Source organism: Glycine soja, chromosome 11 (genome assembly GCF_004193775.1).
Source record: "Glycine soja cultivar W05 chromosome 11, ASM419377v2, whole genome shotgun sequence".
NCBI lineage: Eukaryota > Viridiplantae > Streptophyta > Magnoliopsida > Fabales > Fabaceae > Glycine > Glycine soja.
The window spans coordinates 42,609,246-42,634,512 of record NC_041012.1 but is presented as its reverse complement, the minus strand read 5'-3'; the positions used below and the strand labels follow the sequence as shown (position 1 = coordinate 42,634,512).

Genomic DNA, 25,267 nt, shown 5'->3' with positions numbered 1-25,267 from the left:
CAAGTTTCTCCTGCTAACAAAACTGACATTCTTAACAAATAACATTTTTTCATAAAAAAATAGGATTCAAATAATTTGTTGCCTTAACATTCCAACATAAATTCTTAGACACGCGTCTGGTCTTAAGCTAATCTGACATTTGTAATATGCTGTGTCTGTTGTAATAGTCGTACCATAATGAAACTATAAAAGGAGAGAGAGCACAAATGGTGGAGATAGTGAGAAATGGAGCAGTTTGTATGGAGGGTGTTGCCTTTACTCACAATCCTCATGTCTTTAGTAGTATTCTTCTACTTGCAGGATTCTTACAGGGCCCATTTACATCCTCTCGTAAAGGTCCACCATCTATTCATATTCATATTCATTCTTTCTCATGCTTTTTGATTCATGATTATGTTAACAAAAGTTATAAACCAGTTTTGAAATTTTAAAAAAACATTAAGCTCAACTTTGACTTAAAAGTTGTGCTCATGGCTTTCTCCTTTTTTGCCACTATATATAATCACTGTAACTAGCTTGAAACTTTTGTTGTATGATAATCTCAACTGCTATATATGGTCTGAGAACTGAATTTTGTGCCACAGTTACCGCGGAGTAAGTGCAGTCTTCTTCCCCATCGTCATTTCTGGATAACCAGCAAACGCATTGTGACCCCACAAGGGATCATTTCTGGTTCAGGTTTTGCTTCTTTAATTAACCCTTTATTCATTATATTTTGTTTGAGTAACTCTTTTCATTTTGTCCTGTGAGGATGTAAAGCTTTTCGCATAATGTAAAGTTGTTGGATTTTTTTTTCTTTCTTTCTAAACGTGTTTAGAAAAGGATTGCTTTTGATGGAAGATACTTGTAATAAAATAAAAAGAAAAGTGAGGTTCTGAGAAAAGATCCAAGACAAATATTTCTATTCTCTAAAGATCATCCTAAAATAAAGGATAGATAAAAAAAAATACTACCTCCTTAAATATTTTTCTTAATTACTTTATAACAGATGATATAAATTAATAAGATAAACTCGTTTTTTTTTCCTTATAAAGACCGGAAAAAAAAGACGGGCACACATTTACTAAGTAACTAAATGGGAAGAATGAGATGATAAGTCCTACTAATTTTAAGTATAAAAATAATATAAATTACTAACAAATTTAATGTTATTAATTAAATTAATCAACTTTTTTAAATATCATGAATTAGTTAAAAAAACATTTATATTCAGGGACGAATGTAATAAAAAGGACACACTTGCGGTGAAGGTCTTAGGAGTTAGGACTCACTTTGTGGCTCTAGCACCAATTCATTTGGGAACTGAAGACCATGTTATCTCTTGATCATTTGTTGTTTCCAAGTTCATTAACGGCACCAATTGTACAAGTTAATCTCTTTCACCAGACTTTGTACTTATGTTAATTAATTATTTTTATTTGTGGACCATTAACAGTGGAGATAAATGAAGGGAAAATAATATCTGTCATCAAGGGATATAGTAAGCAGGGGAAGTCTAAGCAAGAAAAAATAATTGATTATGGAGGTGCTGTTGTCATGCCTGGCTTGATTGATGTGTAAGACGTGAAAATAATCTTCTTATTGTTTATTGCTGCCATTGTTCTGTAGATGCATGTTCTAAATACATCAATATTGAAAACTGTAATAATAATTTTGGGTATGCAAGAATTTATAAGAGAGCAAGAAGGAATGGCACTTAATGAAGAAAATATAGTAAAAAATTTCCTAAGGTTTGGTCATGTGAGAAGAAGACCAATAGAAGAAGTGGTAAAGAGTTAATCCGATGGAAGATAGCCTGATAATTATAGGTAGATGGAGAGTGGAAAACCAAGAAAAACTCCAAGTTAGAGACTATTAAGAAGGAACACATTGGCATTGTTTGATCCACATAGATGTCCTCACTTATTGTGATATAAAATATTAAAGTTACAGTGGAAATGTGGTTCTAATTCCTTCTTCTTATTGAGTTTGTTTCATTAATCTTGGTAGCAGTTGTTACAAGTAAAATTCATTTCGAACAATTAGATTCTTGCATACCATATGCATTATTATAAAAGAAGCAGGCTCGCAAAGAAAACAGTTTCGTATCCTTTTTGTTTCTGTTAATTTTTAGAAGAAAAACAAATTGTATTATGAGTAGGAATGGTAGACTAGAAGAGTTGATTATCAATACCTTAATAATCTGTGGAATTCCATATGGTTCAATTTTTATATCTTTAACACAATTTCCGTCTGTCGTCCTCCCTCTAATTATTTAAATTACTTACATTGGCAGGCACGTACATCTTGATGAGCCAGGAAGAACTGCGTGGGAAGGATTTGATACTGGTACCAGAGCTGCTGCTGCTGGTATGCAGATTTTCTTCCTCTATCGATCAACACATTTCGTTTATTAGTAGTATACCTTAGAGACATGATAGGATATTTCAGGGAAAATCTTAATATATTTTTCCTATGTTTCTTATGTACATGTACATTTCAAGCTTAGAACAAAGAAAACAGTAACTTGTTTTGACTTATCAGTCCTCATCTGATGTTACTTAGTGGATAACTTCAATAATTTTTCACCCTCTTCCTAATGATAGTTGCCTGTCTATGGCAACTGTTGTTGATATGCATAACTTATTTATTTTTGGTTTATATACATTAAATAGATCTGTTTCAACTTTCAACAGGTGGTGTAACAACAGTGGTTGACATGCCTCTGAACAATCACCCTACAACTGTGTCTAGGGAAACACTGAAACTTAAGGTATCAGTGATTGATCTTGCTTGTACTTTTAAATTTTTATGAAGTAATAAGTTTATCTATATAACAAGTTATAATATTCATCCTCTTTTGATGAATCTCTTCATTTCAAAGAGATAGAAGGAGGAGTTCCTTCTGATATATATCATTTAAAATTTTCCATGCAATTAAATGCTGATCGTGTATGGATAATCTGTCTTTGATGGTGTTGAATTTGCTAGGTTACTTATGGTTAAATGTTAAATTGAATAATGTCTTCTTCCTGACACAATTTTCCACCTGTTTTCAGCTTGAAGCTGCAGAGAATAAAATCTATGTCGATGTTGGTATGACCAACAAACTCTGCCTTAACATACAATTAATTGAGTTTCTGAGTTTTTTTTATAATCTTATACAGGATTTTGGGGAGGCCTAATCCCTGAAAATGCACATAATACAAGTATTCTTGAAGGTCTCCTAAGTGCTGGTGTTCTTGGTTTGAAGGTAACCATTTGAAAGCTTATGCATTACTATTGCAACTTTCCTTAGAGGTCAAGGACATATTCAGTGGGGTCAATTTCATGATTCAACCTTTTTAAAGAAGTTAATTACATTAGATAATTTACCTAGCATTAATTTGATTTAGGTACCATAGTGCCGAGAATATATGAATTCTAGACATTTCCAGGCGCTGGCTCTCTCCTTAGTATACATCTTTGAAGTAGTTTGGCATTATCTTGCTGGGGATTTCTGAATTTGTGTTCCTATATCAACTTGAAATTATACATGATTTCTACAAAATATATGTTATAGCATGATGAGTTGTCTCTCCTCAATGCAGGCCATCATATATCTGTATGATAATATCTATTGCCTTTTGATCTGACTCCTTTTTTATTTCCTTTTTGTGTTTGTAGTCTTTTATGTGTCCTTCAGGAATTAGTGACTTTCCTTTGACTACTATTCACCATATCAAGGTACTTTCCTTTGACTACTATTCACCATATCAAGTTATAGCTGGGAATCTTTTTTAATCAGTTCATGTCACTTCTTTATATTTCTTTGCATACCTAATTCCGCTTGCATATAAACATGGCATGGGATTGTTGCTTTGATTGATATACTGTTATCTGCTCGCATTACTTTCCACTCATAAAAGATCTGCTGGGGTAATGTTTTACACTAAGGAGTAGCTTTCTTTTTGGCCTTGTTCAGTTGTTTACAAATGTATTTGTCAGGAGGGATTGTCTGTGTTAGCAAAATATAGAAGGCCTTTACTTGTGCATTCTGAGATTCAACAACATTCTAAAAAACATTTGGAGCTTAATGATAAAGGTGGTCCACGTGCTTACTTGACCTATCTCCACACTAGGCCACCTTCATGGTAAGTTATTTTAAGGCTTTGTTTTCTTGATAAAAAGACATGCCATTAAGCCATAATTTGTATAACAGGAAATAAACTTGACTCAATCTCAAGATGTTTTTGAATATTTTAAAAGACTCTAACAGCATGAAATATCCGTCCAGATTATTTTTCTATTATGCAATCCATTTGGAATCTTGGATGAGCACAATATCATGTATCTTCAATTGACATAATGCTAACATGAAATTCCCAGAACAAATTATTAAAGTTCTTCTTTACTTTTCCAGGGAGGAAGCAGCCATTAAAGAACTTGTAGGTGTTACGAAGGACACAAGAAAAGGTGGTCCTTTAGAAGGAGCACATGTTCACGTGGTTCACTTGTCTGATTCAAGTGCTTCCTTAGATCTGATTAAGGTATTGCGTGCATTGAGTTGCCTGGTTAAAATCAAATATGGAATTTACCAATTGATATGAGTGCTAATGTTATACATTTATATTGTACAGGAAGCAAAACGTCGTGGTGACAGCATAAGTGTTGAGACTTGTCCCCATTACTTAGCTTTCTCGTCTGAAGAGATACCAAATGGAGATACTCGTTTTAAGTGTTCCCCGCCCATTCGTGATGCATACAACAGAGAAAAATTATGGGAGGCTGTATTAGTATGCTTCCTCTCCCAAATACAAAGTATTGTCTTACTCTAATCATTTATGACCTCATCAGCTTTTTACATGTTTTATTCTTCATTTCAGGAGGGACACATTGACCTATTAAGTTCTGATCATTCACCAACTGTGCCTCAACTCAAGCTTCTAGAGGAGGGTGACTTCTTGAAGGCTTGGGGAGGAGTAACATCTTTGCAGGTTAATGAATTTTCTTACAGTGAAGTTAGACCATCTTTCTTATGGGAAGTTTTTCCGAGCTTATTAAAATAGCTCATGACTTTCATAAGTTGTTTACAGCCCATGGTAACGAGTTTCTTGATGTAACTTATCAAAATAAGCTCTTTTTAACTTATTCCAATAAAACTCCACGATCAAAATTAATGACGTAAACCTTCATGTGATAAGTTTACGTAAATGCACCCTAAAACTGTTGCTTCTAAATTATATATAAAAAGATTTGAAGTTATAATTCGAGGGTGAGCATAGAGCATAAAGCATGCAGTCATCCTTAAGGACCATGATGATGAATTTAAGCAAGATTTTAATAAGGCATGTGCTAGTTTGCTTGTTTCAGACTTTCAGTTGAATTTGATTTGTTTATAGTGCAATTGTGAATGCTATAATTGGTCTAATGACTAACTGAAGTTCTATTGGGAGACTTGTAGTTTGATCTTCCAGTGACGTGGTCTTATGGGAAGAAACATGGACTAACTCTGGAACAGTTGTCGTTATTGTGGAGCAAGAAACCTGCAACATTTGCGGGGTTAGAATCAAAGGTGTTTATAATTACAGTTTTAATCCCTTGATTTTGTATATGCTCTAAAAATATTATTGCAATCTGTTTAACTAAACTAAATTGAAGTCTAATTTTATTGTTTTCATTTCTACTTGGAACAATGTTAGCATTATTCTTTTGAAGCAAGTAACTGAAAAATATAAACAAGAAAAGTAAGATTTTGGTCTGGACCTGCCAACTAAGGAGCAAGGATTGAACCCAACGCCTTTTAGTCATGCTATTTCAATCCTAATATAGTCAACCCTCATTGCCTCGAGATTGTCTAAAAGAAATGATCCTTATGCTTTTTGCCTCGAGATTGCTACAAGATTGTCTAACATAGCAACCTAAGAGATGGTTCTTTTGACGTGCTACTAAAATACTATCATTTACTGAAAGAATTAACTTTAAATTAAAACAGATAGCTCTTATCTCTATGATTTGGTTGTGTATTTTTTTTTAAAAAAGCCACATGGTAAGGCCTTTAAATATTTACTCGTGAGATTGCCAAGTCAATTTCTATTCTCAGAAAATAATTTCAGTTGAAATCTGACTAAATTTACATCTGCTGTTTTAGGGGGCCATTGCAGTTGGAAACCATGCAGATATTGTAGTTTGGAAACCAGAGGTGGAGTTTGACCTGAATGAAGATTATCCTGTTTTCCTTAAACATCCTGTACGTGTCATAAATTTTCTTTAATCTGTTATTAAACTCATTCTGTCTATGACTTTCTTTGTTCTTAATAAGAAGTTAATTCATTTTCTCTTAGGAAACACCATTAACAAAAATAAAATAAGATTTTTCACCCTTTCATTAAGATCTAGTGTTTCCCACTTTACAGTACATGCTGTTAATATGATATGATTTTCAACATATTAAGAAAATAAATTTGTCTGTTTTTGTGAACCCCATATATATAAAATAAAACAATGACCTTTTTGGTATATAGAGCCTCTCTGCTTATATGGGAAGAAGGCTATCCGGAAAAGTTTTGGAGACTTTTGTCAGAGGAAACCTTGTGTTTAAGAAAGGAAAGCATGCTCCTTCAGCCTGTGGTGTTCCAATTCTAGCCAAATGAATTAGTTAAATATTGGTGATCCCCATAACTTTCCAAACTCATCTCAATTTCATTTGGTTCTCTCACGAGTTCATGATATGCTTGTCATGATCCTTATTCATGTTGTAGGCAGGTTTCTTTCAGATACTAGTTTCTTTGGGGCATAATAAGAGATAGAAGTAGCTGCCGGCAGCATTCTCCTTCTCATCGACTAGTTCATACCATGTATTATTGCAGTTTGGAGTGACTTACTTGAATGTTTATGTAGATTTATAATTTTACAAATTCTAAAGTTTCTGTCTTCACATATCATTGCATGAAATGAATATGCATGTTTCCTAGCTAAGAAACATCATGTTAACATAAACCCGGTCTAATTGTGAGGCAATAAATAGAGAAATAAAAGAAACAGAAACCTTTCATCTATTTATAATCTTGCAAGTAGATTTTTCTTCTTTTAGTGCATTGGAGAGAGAAAAACAGAAGCAGAAACAAAAACTAAAAGTGAAGTTGGCTTACTGGAAGATATATATTCAATTTGAAAATTCTAAGTTCTAAGGTAAATTATCTGTAGGCCCTCCTAAGACAAACCAATTTGTGCTTGAAAACTTAGGTTTGTCATAAATATAGAAGCTGAGTTTGAAGTTGTTTCTACTGGTAAACTAGATAACATGTTTACAATGAGAAAGAATTTTCATAATACACCTCTGATAGAGATATTAGTCAAGGATCATAAATATAGAGACATTCTTTTAAGCCTTCCTTCAGTAAATCATTTGGTTGACAATCCACTTGAGGTAGGTGCTTTAAGTGCTTCTCAAATGTAATACATTATTTCAAAATTATGCTTGAAGTCACTCTAATCATAACACCAAATCTATTTCATTGATACATAAATGTACTCACCAATTCAAATATTTCATTAAATTCAATTTGTAACCGACTAATAAAACACCTTGATTTATAAGTGGTGGACCGTAGTTTCTTGATGCCTCTCGAGAATTGAATTTTGTTTTGGTGAAGTAGAGTCAATAGTTGGAACTAGAAGGTCCGTCAATGATGTCGAATCACGTCTATCCAATATATAGATTTTAGCAATTGAATGTGGACTAGTACAACTGAGTCATTTTTACATGTTGCTCTGTACAGAATTTGAATACATTTACATAGATGGGCCCCACTTTTGCCCTTGCAGGTATGAGAAGAGACACCTAGATCACTCTGTCTTTCAGTCACGTAAATACTCTTTTCTATATAGTCCAAAGTTGCAAATGGATAAGCGTGGTTGGATTGGTGCGATATATATCAGTCACATAAAATATTGTTTTTCCAATAGTCCAAAGCTAAGTTACTTATGGATAGACGTAATTGGTTTGGTCCATGCTTACGGATAAACACAAATGACAATAGAGATTTCGGGAGGGGTTATTATTGGAGAAAATATATCTCAAATCTATATGCTTGAAAATAATTAAAAATAAAAAACAATACTAATTTATATAATGGTCTTAGTAAAAATTTAATAATACAAAAAAAAAAAATTTGTTCGGAGAGTAATTGGACTGTTTTCTAAGACTGGCATTGAAATAGACAGACCAATATGAATTTTGGTACATGTAACTTGTATCTTGGTTACGTATTATTACACGTATATCCCCACGGAATCTGAAACCATCCTGTGAGGTTGCCACGTGCATAATCTCCAATGTCACTATTTGTAAGTTTGTGAATTTTTTAATGGTTCCATCACAAAATAGTTGAACCTAAGTCCTATGGAAGTCTATAATTAAACCAGCTTTGAGGATACTATAGCACAAGCTGAAGAGCCATTGAATTTGAACTAACCAAACTAATAAGCAAAAATGTTGGCGGTGTTTGCAAAAGCCATTGGAAAACCACCGGAGGAACTGAGGCTTCCGGCAATGGGGTCCAATAATTCAAGACCCCAGAAGAAATTGTACAGAAATTTCAATCTTTGTGGCCGGATTCTGCGGTTTACAACCTTCCACATGGGAATTTTATGGCACTGTCCCATGAAGATGAAAGTCCAATACACCCCAGGTAGTTATAAAGTTTATTAGATTTATTTATCTGTTTGCATTTCTCATGGCTATGAAATGGCTTTCTATAAAGAAACATGAGTACGATTAGTTCAATGTAGTTCTTAACTTTGAATTCTCGTCATGCGTTTCAACCAAAACTACACTGGAAAACCGTGGTATTCAACTAAAACTTGGCTACTATGTGAACTTGTAAAATCACGTTTAGATATCAGCTAACGTGATTTTAACTAAATATTCACATGTTTAGTCCAACTTTGAAGTATTGATTCTAGTCCAAAATCAATTTTTAGTTGAAGTTATTTAAGTAGCATTTAAATAGGATAAAATAATTTACACTATCTTGATTAGAAATCTATAGAATCAATCAATGTATTATAAGATTTTGTTATGTTCTCGTATTGAGAAAGGATTTATCTAGAAGAAAATTTTATGTTTGATTTTTTTTATGTAAATTTTTCTTAGACTAACAACAATCATGAAGGTATCTAAGACAAAAAAAACTATTTAAACATAAATCATTTTATTTCAAAATTAATTTTAGGAAGGTGTATTTAATAAGGATTTCAAAAGATTTTAAAAGATTTTTTCTTTGGATAAAAAAGTCTTCATATTCAATCAATATTTTTAAATAATTAAAATAAATCTTGTGGCATTCAATCAAGATTATTAGAATTTTTTAAGAAGTTCAATAAAATATTTGATATTTAATTAAGATTTTTTACAACTTAAAGAAAATCTTGTGATATTTAAAAGTATATAAATTTTGATGGATTCTTTCCTAAGACGAATTTTAATGGATTTCATGAGACTTTAGTAGAAAATTCTTAGAATGAATTTTAATAAATTTCATGAGACTTTAATAGAAAATACACATTAAACAATCTTATCCAAACTATTGAGATTTCATGAGACTTTTTTTTTTCTTTTTCTTTCTTTTCCTGTCATTTGATATATTTTTCTTTTCTCATCACACATAACTCTTTCTCTCTTTGTTGAAAGTGATAAACATTCATATTTTTTTTACTCTTTTAACTAATGGTCAACATATCTTGAAAAGTGTGATATGAAAGATTTGCCTAATTCTTTAAATCAATAATAAATGTAAATATATATGAACATTAACAATATATAATTTTAATGAGCGTGAGAAGTTGAGTCATGTTTAAGTTGATAAATATATAAATGAAGTTTGAGATAATTGTTGGACATGTTTTTTGTTTGATAGAATTGTTATTGTGAGAAAGATTACAAGCATTTATTTTACTAGTAAACATTGGGGTATATAATTTTTATACAATTAAAATAATTGATGATTGAAGGAGAATGAATCTATTGTACTTCTAAATATGCTAGAAGAGATTGATTTGGCACGCTGATGATTCTTTGTATAAGAAAATTTTACTTAAAGTATTAGGTGAACAATACTCATGGATCTTTATCAATAATTTTAAATATTTTTTAAAAATTTATAGAGTTCTTTAAAATCTTAAAATACATAATGTCCTTTCAAATTTTGTGAATCCATATTTTATAAATTCATTAAAATCTGAACTATAAAATCCTAATCATAAAATCTCTTAAAAAAAATCTTAAAAATCATTACATTCTGACAAAGTCTTTTAAAATTTACAGGATTTTTTTATGTCAAAATAACCTTTTAAAATTTTAATCCAATATACCCCTTTAACTAAAATTAATTTAATCAATGTCATTTAAAATCAATTTTGTAAACATTCACCAAAACACACTAATTCCTCATTGTTGTGAATGTATATGCAGGTCTATTGTTGTTTTGGATGATATCTTTTGCATTTTTATGGGATCTCTAGCAAACATAGCTGAGCTTAGACATCATTATGGGCTCGCAAGACAAGCAACAGAAGCCATGATTGTGATTGAAGCCTATAAGGCCCTAAGAGATCGCGCTCCCTACCCACCTGACCAAGTTGTTAAACATCTTGATGGAAAATTCGCATTCATCATCTTTGATGCCAAGACATATACTCTTTTTAAAGCCAGGGTGAGTTTTGATGATCACAAATGGGTCACTTTTTTGTTTTCTCTTACTCTACTTAGATAGGTATATAGTTAGTGTTGGTTTTGACATAGTTGCTTGCTGCATATGTTAGGATCGTGAAGGAAGTGTGAAATTTCAATGGGGAATGGCAAGAGATGGATCCTTAGTCTGTTCTGATGACCCTACAATCATCAGAGAGGGATGTGGAAACATCATATAGTTAAAATAAAAATTCATGTCCCAATGTCACATCTTATCTGAGTATTGTGTCCTGACATCTTCCAACACAACGTTTCTTAAAGCAATTCATCTAGTTATCTGCTCTCACAAACATAAGGTTGAGATCATCACAATATTTAAACACAAACAACACATAGGGGAGTGAGTTATCACATTCCTAAACATGTAAAGATAAACGAAAACACACACATACATATAATATAAGTATAACAAGCTCAACTTACCACAATTCACATCATTTTACCACTCATTGCATAACGTCACTGATAACTGTAAAATTTAAGTTTAATTGATAATTAATTTTAACTAAGAATGATTAGAATTCCTTTACTTTAGTGTTGTTTTTAATGAAATAATAATGAATTTAATATCATGTGAATTTTTAACTAGCAGGATTCAGAAGTAAATTACAAGTGCTTTGGAAGAAAATCGATGCAAAAACTTAAAGAAAAAGCCTTAAAGAAAAAAGTAAAAAAGGGACAGCTTGCTTAGCGCACAAGTTAGGCTCAGCGCACCTCCTCGGTTTGCTGGCAAGCTCAAGCTTAGCGCAAAAAAAAACCCACGAAGAAACTTAAAGGCACACTTAGTGCGAAATCCCACGCTAAACGCGTGATCGCCTCGCTAATCTCAGACATTGTCATGCCCAACGCGTGATCACCCCGCTAAGCCCAGAAAGGGTGCACTTAGGGTGATGTCACATGAATTTTAAGCTACCTTGGATCTATAAAAAGATTAGGATGCAAAGGAGAAAGATACACTGAGACTTAGAGTTTTCTATTAAATACACCTAAAACCTGAGCATCTCTCATAGGAAAAACCCTTTCTCTTTAGCCATTCTTCCCTTTTTCTTTATCAACCTGTTTTCTTCTTTCATCCATATTAACCCCTAAAGTGTAAATCCTCTCATGGTCATGAGAGACTAAGCCCCCTCTGTTGGGAGCCTAACATGCAACACCTTTGTAATGTAACTTCTTTTACTATCTATTAAATGTGATTTCTGTTTCTATGGTCTTTTTTCTACTTTTCATTGTATTGTATAGTCTGATCATCCTTGCATTTGTTTAGGAATTATACATTGGGAAATGATAATTTTTAAAGAACTAGGAAATGACATCTAAACAACTCATTCCTAGGGATAGAGTGATCTTGTTTTGCCTATGCATACATCTTCATCCTTCATGGAATTTATTGTTTTATCTCTTCAAAGAGATTTGGGAGAAAAAATAGAAAAATTAGGCTCGTGAGGGATCTGGGTCGTGTCTCAGTAGATGTGGGTGGAAATTGGAATATCATTAAATAGAGAAACACATTAATATTGCATCAAGGAAAGTTAGACATGGTATCTTCTATCTTTATTTGTATCTTCTATCTTTATCATTTTTTAATTTAAATATTTATCTTATCTTTTACATCTCTTTATCTTTTATTTTAAATTCCTTATCTCTTGCTTGTAAATTGGCTCTGCATCAATCTAAGTACAAACAAAATTCTTGTGGACTCGACACTTAGACTTCCGTTTTACTTTACTATTCGTGACAAATTAGTACACTTGCTAACGAGTTAACAATCACTTGCCCCCAAGGATTTAATCACAAATCACATTCACACAATTCATTATCCACCATCACGCAACAAGTCACAATGATCATTACACAGACGTATGCAATAGATACACTAAGACTTAATGTTATATGCAATGTGGTGTCATGTTAGTGAAAAATAATACCAGGGCGCCTAGGAGTACATATCAAGATACACCACACAATGAGTATGTTAGGTCACTCTCACTAAGTGAAATCATAAGGTGACCAGTCATGATCACTATGTTTTGCGAGAATATTTCAATCATATGGGATCAACATAGGCTTAAAGAAGCATTCAAACCGATTGTATTTACCCTGAAGGCCTAAACTCTGAAGAATCTGTTAGGACCTCACCTTCTTGATTCAGGTCCAACCCCTAAAATAACTTTTGCATACAAACACTGCTCATGAATTATACAATACCTATAATCTCACACTTATTTTCAAAACATGTTTAACACAATGCCCTACAATTTAACACCTCGGGTTCTTAACTTGGAGTCCTACACTTTCCTTTTAACACCTCACGTATTGTGCTACAATTTAACACTCTAGGTTCCTAACTTGGAATCCTACACTTTCCTTTTAACACCCTGCACATTGTATTACAATTTAACACCTCAGGTTCCTAACTTGGAACCCTACACTTTCTTTTTAACACCCCGTACATAAACATTTTTCTCAAGGTAAACATTAGTTAAATTATTGTATAATTCACAACTCAAAACATTAGTAATATCACATTAAGTATTAACCATAGACTTATTCATAACCATTTTCCATGTCCACAATTTAACACCTCCCAACATCACAATCCACCATGACATGTTCACGTGTACCACACAAATTAACACATGCTCAACTTGTCATTTATACTCAATCTCAATCACAATTCATAATATACAAATAGTATTACATATATAAACACACACAATATATAAATAACTAAACACACAAATATTCTAATCATGAATTTACAAAGTGAAATATAATCAAACAAAACCGCAGCAAGGATTCACTAGTACTTTAGAAGAATCTTATAGTTAAGTAGACTTTGACCAATTTTAAGGAATAACAATATAAAACAATATATAAACTCATACTAAATATTAAAACTAAAAGAATAATCGAGAATGTCATTCTATTAGCGTATTCTAATTCCAAATTATAATATTAATTTCAAACTATATATAAAAAACCCCTTAAAAGCACGAAAAGGAAAAAAAATACAAAATTAATATCGCAATCCCTCTTACAATAATCTCTCCTTACTTAATTTCGTTAATTCACGCTAATTAGAAAAAAAAAATTCAATTTCTAGAATTCACACTTAACACAAGAACACATTAATTTTACAATAATTTCTAAAAACACATTTATTTTATTTACCTTAAAACCATTATTTTAATTAATAAAACTATTTCTCTTTATTTATTTAATTATAAAAATCTCATTATTTTTCTAAAACTCTATTTATTTTTAAATAAAACACTTTTTAATTTATTTTAAAAAAACCAATTATTACAAATAGTCTTTTCTTTAATATTATTTCTTCTAATTAGTGCGTGCTTGATTTCACGTCCAAAAATTGTTTTGAGTCCGAAATTAATTTTAGATGCATTTTCATATGTTTGATTTTATGTTAAATAAGAATTAAAAAATTATTCTTAGTTGAAACAACTTTGAATAACTTTTATGTTGGATTAAATTCAAAATTTTATGGTGAATTTTATTCTTGATTTTATAATAAAAATATTTAAACATAAATCTGATAATTTCAAAATCAATTTTAATAAAAATTAATTTCATGTTGATCCAAACAAACAATGTTTTCTTTCCATAAACCTAAGTGCGAAACTATTTTTCAAGAAACCTGATAAACATACAACTATTTCAACAACACTTTGTTGCTGTACATTATTCAGCAATTATTGGCGGTGTGTTCTAATGTATACGTTGTTATTACATATGATCTTGTCCAGAAACGTTTCAGCCTGGGCAGCATTGACTTGGACTTGGCTATCATGCTAAGAACATAAATCTTGATGTGGCCATTTTGAGGTACCCCATGCTTGTGAGTGTCAAGTGTTTAAATAGCAAAGGCTTGCGATTAATTGCATGGTTTGAGGACTACAAAGTGGGGTATGAAGTTCAAGTTTGTGGGATTTAAATACCGGATTTTGTGCATTTAACTTGCTGTCATGGTTCTTGTGTGAATAAAGAGAAAAACATAAATATGTTCCTATTGTCTACTGCTAAAAAAATTGTGTTAATATATTATTTGCTTTTTTTTAGTATAGTTTACATATATTTGTCTTAAAAATGAAAGCATGCTAGTTTTAGTCTTATATTTTTTTATCATCTAAAATTTGAAATCCAATATTATTTGTTTTTTCTAAAACACGTCTTTGATTTTTTTTATCTCTGAAATAAAAAATATATTTTTGATCCTTAAAATTCCTTTTAAGCTAGATATATAATGTTTAAGGGCTTTAGAAAAAAAAATGAGGCATTACATGTTGACATAGTATCAAAAACACTAGTTTTTGTCATTTGAAATAGTCATTTGACTTTCTATTAAACACATAAATAATTAATGACTGTCACGTAATAATAAGGATTAATAAATTAGCTTATTTGAAGATATGAAAAGCATATTTAAAATTACGAAAATTAGGGAAAATAAATTATGAAATTGTGAGGAAAAAATAAGAAGGAGCATTAATAAGGGGAAATAAATAAGAAAATTAGAGCATTGTGTTTAATTTTACACATCAAATTAATAATAAATAGTTTTATGAAATTCATTATTTATTAAAATTTTGATATTTAAATAGTTATGTTAAAAAAATTGACTCCTCTTTTTTGAGGTAAAATTTTTTACTTCCCTTTTAATACATTTATGGATCTTTCTTGTTCATTTTGATAGTTTTTCTCCCAACTCTTGTATAATCATGTATTAAGTTAATGTTATTATGAAAATTTCATTAATATTGTCTATGTTCTATATTAAACATTATTGGTGAAGTAAAATAAGTGTTTAACAGTAAATAGCAAAAGAAATTAAACTAGTATACTAATAAAATATTATTAAATTTGCTACTGTTAAATACTCATCATATGTCGCATCAAAATTCCAGTGTAATATTTCTATGATACTTTGAAATGTGAACTTGTGGAGAGAGATAAACAACTTCTCGAGGAAGTTGTCTTTTATTTTTTACAGAAACGTGCCAAGGAAGTTTTCAATGGGGATGCACGTTTAAAAAAGAAAGCAAACATTAGCGTGTCATTACTAAGTAACATATTCTTTTCACAATAATTTTTTTATTAGTTAAAATTTATTTAAAAATAAAATTATAAATGATATCTTTTTGACATAAAATTTTATAAGTAATATTTAATAAATAAGAAGTCAGACTTCTACGATTTTATTATTTTTTAATAAATTTTAACCAATAATAAAAAATAAAATATTGTAAAACATGTAATGAGTGGAGTAATAATAAGTAGTTAAGTAGTGTTTCTGAAAATTTAAAACATTAAATAAGCGTTAAAACATGTAATAATTTATTGATAAAAATATTTTTATTTTTGGCATTTTGAGTTGCATCTATAAATACTACTAAACTATATTTAGAATAAAATGTATTGGGCTTCTCCTAAATTCCCTCTTCTGAGTTCTCTTCTTACAGTCACACCAGCCCAGCACCGCCCCCCCAGGTATGCTTTCGTGTTCGTGACTCACTCACTCCAAATTCTTATTCTTTTCTTTGCTTCGCCATTGATTTTCGCAATTTGCGTGACAAAACCTCACAAAAACTTCGTTCTTTTCCCTCATATTTTATCTATTTTTTTTTTTTGCTTGCCTCCATTTCGATTCCTATTTTTAATTTTTCAATTGTTCCCGAGAAATGAATAACTGTATGAATGGGATTACGATGATTCCGATATCATGTTTTCTTTGCCGAGAAGAAATCTCACTAAGGTTTTCTTTGCTACTTTAGAATGCGTGCTCCACTCATTCCCCAAGCCAAACCCTCTTTGACATTTTCTTTTCTTTCTTTACAGTTCTTATTAATCGATTTACGGACACATAGGGGTTTCACTTTTCTCTACGCAGGTGCATTCTCTACCACGCAAGTTTTGATTTTATGCTTAGGGATGTGAATGTGATCATTTTTATAATTCCCCTGTTGCATTGAATTTTGGAAAGAGTGGCCAATTCTGTGTTCATTGTGTGTCTTTTATTTTCTGTGTCAGATTAATTGAGATGGAAGTCTCTGGGCAGAATATTGTGAAATGTGATGAAGAGAAAGCATTGAAGTGCTTGCTTGATGCCTTTGGCTCAGTTTTTTCTCTTGAAGAGATTGCTTCTGCCTATTGCAAGGCGAGCCGCAATGCGGACTTGGCTGGGGAAATGTTGTATGAAATGAAGGGAAGTTCCTCAGGATCATCTACAACCCTTGATTCATCTAATGCAGATGTTATGACTGAAGGGTCTTCTGAGTCATCAGATGCATATTCCCTTGAGAATTCTTTCCAAGAAAGGAAAACTTCAAGGCCCAAAGGTCGCCCGATTTCAATGGGTACTGTTTCTAGCGTTATTGGGAAGGATTATGGTAGACCTGCCCGATCAGCAAATGGGTCTTTTGCTTCAGTAAAACCAACTAAGTTGGATGCAAAATCACTACCCATGACTGGAATCTGGCGTGAGAAGGGCAAGGCAGATGTTTCCATTTCGAAGCATGATCAGCTTCACCAGGACATGGAAGATTTCTTATTTAAAATGCTTGGAGAGGGCTTTCAGCTTGACAGAAATATGATACGCCAAGTTCTTGGTATGAAATTTTCACTTTTTTTTTTGGCTGTTTTGAAATGATATTGAAGCTATTTTCTTGTCTCTTGTCTGTTGAGATTTAATATATTTTTTATTTACAGCCTGTGGTCGCTTTGCCGCCATAGCAGTGCTATAACACTCTATTTGTAACCCTGGTTTGAATCATTATTGATTGTTTAACTGATATTTCATTTTTTTCTTTGTATAATTTCTTACAGTATTAGCTATCCATTTCTAAGAAGATTTCCTCATATATTACTCAACTGAAAGTACTTATTTTGAAAGAAGCAAATTATTTTAATACCACATTTCATTATATTATTATTTAGTTATTTGATCATGATTATGATGGGCTTGCATATGTGTGTTGTTTTAATAGTTTAATGTTGTCCAGTATTAACTACGAGATGTCTACAAAATGTAATAGTTTATTGGTTTGATCTGATGCAAGTCTTGGATGCTCTCTATCTGGACTTGACTTGGCCAATTTAACATTCAAATTTCTATCTTGGGTGCCATTATGTTCTTATGTGAACAAACCTGATTTTACTTTGTTTTATCAATTCTTACTTTTAGTATCAAGTATAGAAGTATATTGACTTGACTATTTACTAAATGCTTCATTCTACTAAGTACTGACAACTAGTGTGTATATCTTATTTATTAATTATAAATTTCATGGCTGGGTCAAGTAACACATAGGCTGAACTATATTATTGTTGCCATTATCTCTTTAGTTTGTATTAACAGCTGACTAATTTTATTGGAAGCATGCAGATACTTGTGGGTATGATATACAGAAGGTACAAAAAGACTTCTTATGCGGGGTTCATATCAGTATCTACATATTTATATATTTTTTTGCATTCATAATTTCATGTAGGATCGAAACAATGTAAATTTGACAAGGATACTTTTCATTTGTTTATTTTTCCTGGTTTATCAAGTAAAATGACATGGAGATTATTAATGATCATGGAGATTATTAAGCATGCAGATACTTGTGTTTCCTAGTGTCATTTCTAATTTCCATGGCATCATTTTTGTGCATTTAGAATTAGCACTTGTTACCTAAGCCTAATAAAATATTTATTGCAATCATCCAGAGCTTGAGGAAACTACTAGATCGATCAAATATGGCTTCAGGCAAAAGGACAGCTGTTGTTGGTGATTCGGCTGGTAGAGTAAGTATGAATACCAAGATTATTTATTTAAGTTTGAAGCTCAGCCCAGATTAATTATGCTACTTTCTTTCAATTATGCTTGGTTGAAGATATTATAATTTGCAAATTTTGAAATTCCTTTTCAATGGGTGCAAGGATTTGGAAATCCACCTCAGGACAGATTTTATGGAAAGGAGAGGGTTACCTCCTGTAATCCTGTTGTGAAAGTTGTTTGCCACATGCCACCAGCCTTCCTCTTGAATGATGTCTAATGATGATATACATGAATTGTTTCTGTAACCAAATCATTTGAAAGGAGTTATAAGGTTGGTTTGGTAGTAAGAGGAGAAGCGAGGGTGGGAAAGGTCGTGGGTTCGATTTTCCCTGCTAACAAAAAAACTATTAACAACTGACATTTGCTGATCAAAAAGAAAAAAAATTTCCTGACAATTCTTTCATTGTTGGCTATGTCTATTATAGGTTGTTTTATTCTTGCTCTTGATTATTATCGAAGAATAAAAGTACAAAAGTAGCTTTTGGCTTCTTGTTCTGCTTTGTTGGTGATGGTTTTGTTTCTATTAGTTTATTACTTTCAACTTTTGTTCAGAAAATTATATCTTGATGTTTACATTAAAATTCTGATGGTCATCTAGATTCTTAGATTGCTGTTCAAGCTAACTGTACTTTAACAGTTTACAGATATGAAACCAAAATCTGAAGCACCTTCGACTCAAAGAAAGTCTCAGGATTTAAATTATACCAGAGGGTATATTTTACTTTTTGTTTCTACTTCATTTTTTTTTCTTTTAATATCTACTACTTTTTGCATCATCCTATTTACCTTTAAAGATCAGGGAGTTCTACTTTATCATTTGTTTCAATTGAAGTTATGCTCTTACGGCATAATCAACTCATTTTATGATGTTTTGGGTTATAATTTATTTTCTTTATAATAGTGATGGAAACATAGCTTCCACTAAAGAAGCGGAATTTCAACAGAAACAAAAACACAACCTTCAGAAAGCAGTATTGTCTACTTTGTTTAATTATCAAGGGCATTCTGAGGAGGCTCCTAAAAGAACTGTGAAGGATTTTAATAAGAAATCACGATATGGGCATGTGGTTTTTGAACCTCCCAAAGACTTCCCAGAAGAATTCGATTTTGACATGGACTTCTCACGACAAGAAAATATAGATGGTACTTCATTTTACTCTGGACTAATGGATTCCTATTTCTTTTTATGGTTATATAAGTTCGTTTGTTTAGCTACATGACTTTTGTAGAAGCAGATTTGTGTTATATTTTATTGATCACAAGCTCTATCTAGTACGAGAGGATAGATTTTTTCATTTTCTGAAAATCTATTTTATGATGCTGTGGCCTGTGGCTATGACTTGTATGTACTTCCTAAGCTGGAGGATTATTGCCTTGCAAATAGTTGATTCATATGCTGCTCTGCTGTTGGCCAAGTATTGGAATTTAGGAAGAATTGGTGATGCATTCCTAGTAGCAAAATGCAAAAGCAATTAATCTTGTTTTGAAATTGAGTTTTACGTTACATGAAGATTGAGTTCTGTGTATGGCAGATCCAGAGGACGAGGAAGAATACAAGAATGTGCGTAGAGCTGTGAAGGAGTACCGAGGGACAATGAATGAATATTATAAAGCAGTATGTTGCATTCTTTGTTTTAGTTATATTTAGTTCCACATTTAATCATTAGATAGTTACTTGGTAGAATAACTTGGTGCGGGGTCTTTGCGATGGACACTATAAGGACTAATGGGTCACTTGTTACTTCAGGCAGTTGATTCATTTGCAAAGGGGGATCAAATGAAAGCAGAAAAACTGTTAGAACAGGTAAGGTTTTGATAGAATTGTGCCTAGCAATAAGTTGCTTTGTAGTATGATTAATGTAGACTTTTTTCATGACTTCTATGTATTCGTTTCATTGGTATATTTTATTCTTGTGCACAGTGCTTCATCTTGCTTTCAGTTTTTTTTAACTACTGTTGTTTAATAAAGGAGGCTCCTTGGAGTGTCTAGGATTAGTTGCCATTATTTCAGAAATTACGATTTTTAAACGAGAAAAGTTATTATATTTTGTTTGTGTTGAAGATATCATGAGTTCCAACAATCTTATTTGTCAATGATAATGGAAAGCCTTAACCAGACACATTTTAGTTATAACAAGTTTCTCAAATTTTATCATTCACTGGTGCATCCTATGGTGATGACAGGGGCAATTTTTTCTAAGAAAGGCTCACGATGCTGATGAAGAATCTAACAAAATGATTCTTGAAACCAGGTAAATCTCCTCTGCTCTTAAAGTTGCATTGCTTCGTTTCTATTCTGCTAAGGACATTGTCTCCGTATTGAAAATTTGTATGGTAATTGGTAAGTAATACAATATTTCTTTTATTATATCTGTTGGCAGAAATACTGAAGCACAAGAAATGGTGCTTGACTTGCGTGACCATGGTTCAAAAGAGGCTATACGTCTACTAAAGTGTCATCTTTCTTCGCTTTCTGGCATTCCATGTAAGTTATGGCATTGTTCTACTGATGACTACTACTATAATTTATCGATTCTTTTAAATTTTCCTCCCTGTTCTCTATGGTAATTTCAATATTTCCTTATCTCCATCAGCATTCGAGTACCTCAAGGTTATCGTTGATGCAAATGATAAAGATAACACTAAAGGGTCTCGCAGACGACTACGGGTATTCAAACTGTTAGAGCAGGAATCTATAACATGGGTTGAAGGAGAAACTGCTGATACAATATTGATCCGCTTGGCTAGCATAGAGCGTAAACGCTTGAGTTTTGTCAAAACATAGAATGCCCTTTGTAATTGATTATGGTAAAACTTGGCATTAGGGTTGTGATTTGTGGAACTATTGGTTGTTCGGCCATAGTTTCATCAATTTTTTGTAACATTTTATGAAAGACTTAAATATGTTTTTGACCCCTGATATATATACTCGAATTTTGCATTTAGTTCCTAATAATTTTTTTCTTTACAATAGGTCCCTTATATTTGAAAAGTTTTATGAGGTTTTTACCGTTATAAGAGATCCGTTAGTTGTTGATGTAGTCATTAACTCTAGACGTCAACAAGTTATTTGTGATGTCACGTCGGATTAAATGTGACGTGTAAGTTTATCAATTGTCGTCTGACATGACATCATATTTTAATTAACACAAAAAAAATAAAAAATTAGGATTCTTATAATGAAAACGTTGTCGTTTGAGTATAGAATGAGGTTGTGTTTTCTTTCCTTAGCACTAGTTATAGCGATGGAGAAGAGGAGTCTGATGGTCTAAGATTTGCAATGGTGCACCTTTATATAGTGATGGGTTGGATGTCCTCTAGTCTAGAAAAGAGAATAACATCCATGAGAGTTTCTTCTTCGTGATTTGGGTACTATGCATTTGTTGTTGGTGCAACAAACCGACAATTCAACTAACATCTCAAATCAAGAAACATCCAAACAAGATATTTTGACAACGGGATGAGTGAAATGTAAGAAATTTTACTTTTGACATAGTTGGTTCCATGTAGTTGTACAATGTGTAGGAAGATAAGAAGTGTAAATTTTGGGTGTGGGATGATGATTTACCAAAATATTTAAATCATGATTTTGGAAATGTAGAGGTTAATCTTTATCTTTCACAAGTGGAGGAGTTGAAGCATAAGATTATAGCAACGAAAAGAAACTTGCATCACATGATGAAAGAATTCATTTGTATGATGAACAAGTTCAAGGATTGAAGAAGATGCTTACAAAAGAAGAGGCTCAATCTCGACGATATGCCAATGATGTTGAAGAATTATGGAAAAAATAGCAAAATAACAGATGAAGACAAGCATTGGAAGGAAAAGGGTGAATGTTCTAGGATGCATTGTGGTCTTCCTTTGGTGTTTGATGTGTGTTGTCACCATTGCATAGATGATACAAACTATTATTGTTTCTTGAGATGTACTTATTCAAATTGTGTTGTGATCAAATTTAAGGTGGTGGGTTTGGTATTTAGTTATTGTAAGCACAAGTTTGTATGAACACGTTCAGTCATGACACTTCTTGGGTCAGGTCCCTACTAAATTGCAAATTTTGTATCAAGTCCCTATATGAAATCTCTATTTTTATTCATTTTAATTTAATTCAAATATGATGTCATGTCAGATGATATGTTATTGGCTTATGTGTCACATCTAACCTGACGTGGCATCATAGGTAACTTACTTCCGTATAGAGTTAACCGCCATATTAGCAAATAACGGATTCCTGACAAGGACCTCGAATAAAGCTTTTCAAATATCAGGGACATATCACAAATAACGGGTATATATCAAGGATCAAAAACATATTTAATCCTTTTTAAAATATGGGACACCCAAATCAATAAATAAATTAGTTCGCACTTGATGCATGCTATTTTTCAAAACATTGATTGTGTTTGCATGGCAATAAAATTCAAATTTTGCTTGAGCAATTTTAACTTGTGGTAACTGATATTGTCACATTATTCTTGAGATCTTAGTTACATTTTTGTAGACCTTGCATTGTCACATTATTTTTGAAATTTCCTCCATTTTTTACTTTAATAATAAGTCCCATTTTACGATTTTAAACCATTTTTTGTAGGCCCCACAAGGGACTCACCTTCTAATATTTATTATAATTTATTTTAAATATTAAAAAATAATTTTTAAATATGAAAAAATAATTCAAAAATTTAAAAATTTATTAATAATTAAAATATTTATTCATCAAGATATTTGTCCTCTTCTTATGACATTGAGATAGTCGTTACAAATATGATCCAATGGGTTTTCATTAATGATAAATTACATTGGAGAAACTCGACCTTATAAACAATTCAACTACCGAAACACCTAATCAATGTTAAACACCTATTATTGACAAATAATATTCACTTAAATGAATAATTGTCAATTTTTTTAATTTTCTATTTCCTATGTGCACCCTCCCTCTCCTCCCTTAGCATATCTTTTTCCCCCTTCCTTCTTAGCTCCCCACCCTCTCCTTCCTCTTTCTCCTTCTTCTCTACCCCACCCTCTCCTCTCTTTCCCTTCTCCTTTTCTCCCTTCTTCTCTAATGCCACCCCCTCCCCCTCTCCTCCCTCCTTTTTTTTGTTTTCCTTTCTTCTCCCCCCCCCCTCTCACCCCCACCCTCTCCTTCCTTTGAATGACCTTGCATAAAGGCAAGTTTGGTGGTCCTTCATCCAGATTTGTTTTCAAATTGGCGTTGATCAAACTTTATCGTAACTTGAACGAATGGGTTCAAAGACAAGCGTCTCTAGATTTGTTTTTTTTTTGTTTTTAATTAATGATTTTTGTTCAATGCAAGGTTGAGATCTATGTTGGTGTTGTTGTGTATCTGGTTGTTCTTCTCCTTAGAGCTTCCTTTTTTGTATGTTGTTAGTTGTTGCTTCTCACGGGATGTTGAGAGAGAGAGAGAATAAAAAATCAATTTTTTTTAAATGATTGTAAATCTTGATAATTCTTCTATAAGAATTGGATCTCCATGTGGAGATCCAACATTCTCCTCCAATAATGGATCTTAACAAGATTAAATCAAGGTTAAAATTTTCTTGCAATACTCTTTATTGGAAATGTTCTTACAACACTATCTTATTGCAAACTTTCACCTAAAAAATGAAATGAAAGTGCAATAAACTTTGGTATTCAATTATACCTTTTACCATAATTGATTATGCACCTTTTTTTTTCTATAACACACCACTTTCAAATTCATTTTCTTGCAAGGACATATTCAATTATGCATTTTGACATAATCGATTACTCATCTTCCTTTTTTTTATAACCATAGACCAACATATAATCATAAAAGTAAAAAAAAAAAAAGTTTTGTTCTTAAAAAATGACAAATACATGGATAGAATTGATATTATAAAAATGCTTCATTTTAATTACTTACTAAATCACTTTAATTTAAATTTCATTCCTTTCCATTTCTTCTCTTTTATTCTTTTCATTAACATAAGCTAGAAAGAATACTTCAGAGCCTTTCGAAGGTTGGCAAATTTACAGCAGTTGATAATTGAAGACAGCAGTTAACCTGCAAAATACTCATAACGTGTAATTTAGTGGAAAATCCATGATAAAAGTAACTGTAGTGCCTACCACTATTCCCGTTATCATTATCGGGCTGTTAAGTATTCAGATGTTTTAATGCCTACCACGTTCGTTTCAACAAGTTACTCTTTTTAACATTCATCATGAAAATACCAATATTCTCTCTACATATTCAGAAAATGGCCAAGAAGAAACTAACGGCTAAAAACAATATATTCTCCTTCGTTAGTTCATAGATTGACACACCTCTTTCATTACTTTAAGGAGCAAAAGCGTCAAAATCACAAGAAATGCAATTAGGCCGTTGTCACAGCAAATTCTTCCACCATGGACGCCGAACAACAACCCCAACTAATGGTGTGCTCCTCCATTTTATTTTGGTCAAGTCCCTTCTTTCTATTTTAAATCTTACTTTCTATACAAATAAATTGTAAGTATTAGTTAGTCACTACTCACTAGACAACTTTTATGTAACAGTTATTATCCTCAGAACATTTTTTATCCTTACTATGGTATTATTCTATAACTATTTTACATGCATTGTTTATTTTTTGAGGGTTGAATTTATCAGGAAGAGCAAGAGCTCCAGTACGTAGCTGCAATTGGCGAGCATCCAAGCCCTAGTGCAATGCGCCGTCCTCTACTCA

General features: G+C 32.0%; 2 protein-coding genes and 1 pseudogene across 6 annotated transcripts; all 3 read left to right on the top strand.

The window, feature by feature from the left end:
- The first annotated feature begins 22 nt into the window (after window positions 1–22).
- Window positions 23–6,957, top strand: LOC114373850 (allantoinase-like). Of its 3 annotated transcripts, none has more exons than XM_028331401.1 (16): window positions 23–336; window positions 585–678; window positions 1,436–1,556; window positions 2,276–2,349; window positions 2,676–2,752; window positions 3,039–3,075; window positions 3,147–3,232; window positions 3,646–3,705; window positions 3,967–4,112; window positions 4,382–4,508; window positions 4,599–4,754; window positions 4,845–4,955; window positions 5,423–5,533; window positions 6,110–6,208; window positions 6,483–6,626; window positions 6,724–6,957. In XM_028331401.1, exons 1-15 carry the CDS (start codon window positions 226–228, stop codon window positions 6,609–6,611), a joined length of 1,539 nt encoding a protein of 512 aa, XP_028187202.1. In that variant the 5' UTR covers window positions 23–225; the 3' UTR covers window positions 6,612–6,626; window positions 6,724–6,957. The 3 variants fall into 3 exon arrangements, with proteins under 3 accessions (XP_028187202.1, XP_028187201.1, XP_028187200.1); XM_028331400.1 differs by having other exon boundaries at window positions 6,720–6,957; XM_028331399.1 differs by having other exon boundaries at window positions 24–336; window positions 6,483–6,957.
- Window positions 6,958–8,145: 1,188 nt separating this feature from the next.
- On the top strand, window positions 8,146–11,914 carry LOC114373851 (annotated as a pseudogene).
- A 4,184-nt stretch (window positions 11,915–16,098) lies between these two features.
- On the top strand, window positions 16,099–21,519 carry LOC114373855 (putative nuclear RNA export factor SDE5). Of its 3 annotated transcripts, none has more exons than XM_028331409.1 (12): window positions 16,099–16,216; window positions 16,565–16,616; window positions 16,757–17,334; window positions 18,111–18,136; window positions 18,440–18,517; window positions 19,189–19,262; window positions 19,453–19,694; window positions 20,084–20,166; window positions 20,299–20,355; window positions 20,736–20,803; window positions 20,933–21,036; window positions 21,146–21,519. In XM_028331409.1, the coding sequence occupies exons 3-12, from the start codon at window positions 16,767–16,769 to the stop codon at window positions 21,334–21,336; spliced, it is 1,491 nt and encodes a 496-aa protein (XP_028187210.1). In that variant the 5' UTR covers window positions 16,099–16,216; window positions 16,565–16,616; window positions 16,757–16,766; the 3' UTR covers window positions 21,337–21,519. The 3 variants fall into 3 exon arrangements, with proteins under 3 accessions (XP_028187210.1, XP_028187209.1, XP_028187211.1); XM_028331410.1 differs by lacking the exon at window positions 16,099–16,216 and adding an exon at window positions 16,299–16,481; XM_028331408.1 differs by lacking the exon at window positions 16,565–16,616 and having other exon boundaries at window positions 16,125–16,216.
- Window positions 21,520–25,267: the final 3,748 nt, after the last annotated feature.

Coding starts and splice junctions, on each gene's coding strand:
- LOC114373850 (XM_028331401.1), top strand. CDS start 226: ATGGAGCAGTTTGTATGGAGGGTGTTGCCTTTACTCACAATCCTCATG. Junction 1,557..2,275: donor ATGCCTGGCTTGATTGATGT/GTAAGACGTGAA, acceptor TTACATTGGCAG/GCACGTACATCTTGATGAGC. Junction 2,753..3,038: donor GGGAAACACTGAAACTTAAG/GTATCAGTGATT, acceptor ACCTGTTTTCAG/CTTGAAGCTGCAGAGAATAA.
- LOC114373855 (XM_028331408.1), top strand. CDS start 16,140: ATGTATTGGGCTTCTCCTAAATTCCCTCTTCTGAGTTCTCTTCTTACA. Junction 20,167..20,298: donor TGAATGAATATTATAAAGCA/GTATGTTGCATT, acceptor TTGTTACTTCAG/GCAGTTGATTCATTTGCAAA. Junction 20,804..20,932: donor AAAATGATTCTTGAAACCAG/GTAAATCTCCTC, acceptor ATCTGTTGGCAG/AAATACTGAAGCACAAGAAA.